The sequence below is a fragment of the Propithecus coquereli genome, unplaced genomic scaffold (assembly GCF_000956105.1).
Source record: "Propithecus coquereli isolate 6110/MARCELLA unplaced genomic scaffold, Pcoq_1.0 Scaffold449, whole genome shotgun sequence".
Classification (NCBI taxonomy): Eukaryota; Metazoa; Chordata; class Mammalia; order Primates; family Indriidae; genus Propithecus; species Propithecus coquereli.
This window is the reverse complement of record NW_012150274.1, coordinates 1,332,411-1,333,658: the sequence shown is the minus strand read 5'-3', so window position 1 is coordinate 1,333,658 and position 1,248 is coordinate 1,332,411. Positions and strand designations below refer to the sequence as shown.

General features: G+C 59.9%; 1 protein-coding gene across 1 annotated transcript in view; it reads left to right on the top strand.

The window, feature by feature from the left end:
* PNPLA7 (patatin-like phospholipase domain containing 7) overlaps nt 1-1,248 on the top strand; it is a 73,170-nt gene that overhangs the window by 30,010 nt on the left and 41,912 nt on the right. The window contains exons 13-14 of the mRNA XM_012654820.1: nt 637-737; nt 960-1,106. Coding sequence (XP_012510274.1) covers nt 637-737; nt 960-1,106 — 248 coding nt within the window. The remainder of the gene's footprint in view (nt 1-636; nt 738-959; nt 1,107-1,248) is intronic.

The window sequence follows — 1,248 nt, the reverse complement described above, 5'->3', positions numbered from 1 at the left end:
CAGTCAGGACACCCAGTCAGGACATTCAGTCAGGACATTCAGTCAGGACACCCAGTCAGGACACGCACTCAGGACACTCAGGACACCCAGTCAGGACAGCCAGTCAGGACACTCAGGACGCTCAGTGAGGACACTCATGACGCTCCCTCAGGGAGCTCGGTCAGGTTGCTCAGTCGGGATGCTTAGTCCACAGCGCTCAGTCCAGGACATTTATAGGGCACCTGTGGGGAAAGGAGGAGGAGCCCGTGGAGGGGCTCCACATCCTTGGTGGACGGCCAGACACCGGGTGTTGTGCTGGGTGTGTCCCTGGGAAGGTGTGAGGGTATGGCGTTTATTGAGGGTTTAAGGAATTTGGCTCGGGGTGGGGGCGAGTTTCTTTCAGTGCTTTGGGCAACAACTCGATACCTTTGTCAGGCCTGGGCGTGTTCAAGGCCCCAGTTTGGGTTCAAGCCTCAGGGGGGAACCCGCAGCTGGTCGGTCACAAGGCGGTCCAGGTGCTCCATGATTGTTGGTCTGGACACCCTACACCCTCTAGTGACTGGAGTCCTGTCTGCCAGCATTTGTGCTGTTAGACGTGCCGGGCGCTCAGGTGTGTGGACCAGCAAGCAGTGTCCTGAGTCTCCCCTCTGTTTGCAGGGAGCCCAGGTGGGGCCACCTCAGACCTGGGTATGGCGTGTGACCGGGCCAGGGTCTTCCTGCACGCAGATGAGCACCCCGGGAACTTAGTGGCCGGCAAGGTGGGTCCCTGCCTGTCTCTTTTCACCCCTCAGTGTTCTGCCCTCCCTGGCTCGCTAGTGCCTTGAGGGGCACGACCTATCCTCTGGCGTTGGACAGTCTGCAAAGGGTCGCCAGGCTCGGCCAAGCTTCCCAGGGCCAGTGCGATGTCCAGGTCTGGCCAAGCCCTGCATGCTTTCCTCACCACACGCCTTCTAACCGCTGGTATCTTTGTTCTTCTCAAGTCCAAGAAAAGTGTGATTGTTGCAGAGGTCCCCTCTGGGGCCTTCCACTACTCAGAGTCTCACTCGGATGAGACTGTCACCAGCAGGAAGACGGACACTATCTTCAGAGCAGCCAAGAAGGACCTCCTCACCCTGATGAAGCTGGACGTGAGTGCGTGGTCCCCAGGGCATCTGACCCCCATCCCCGCAGCGCCTGCAGCTTCCCCTTCTTTCGGGCACTGGTCCAGGCGTGGGAGGTGTGGCTGCAGGGGCCCTTGGGGTGGAGCACGGGCTTCATTTGCCATTTGGC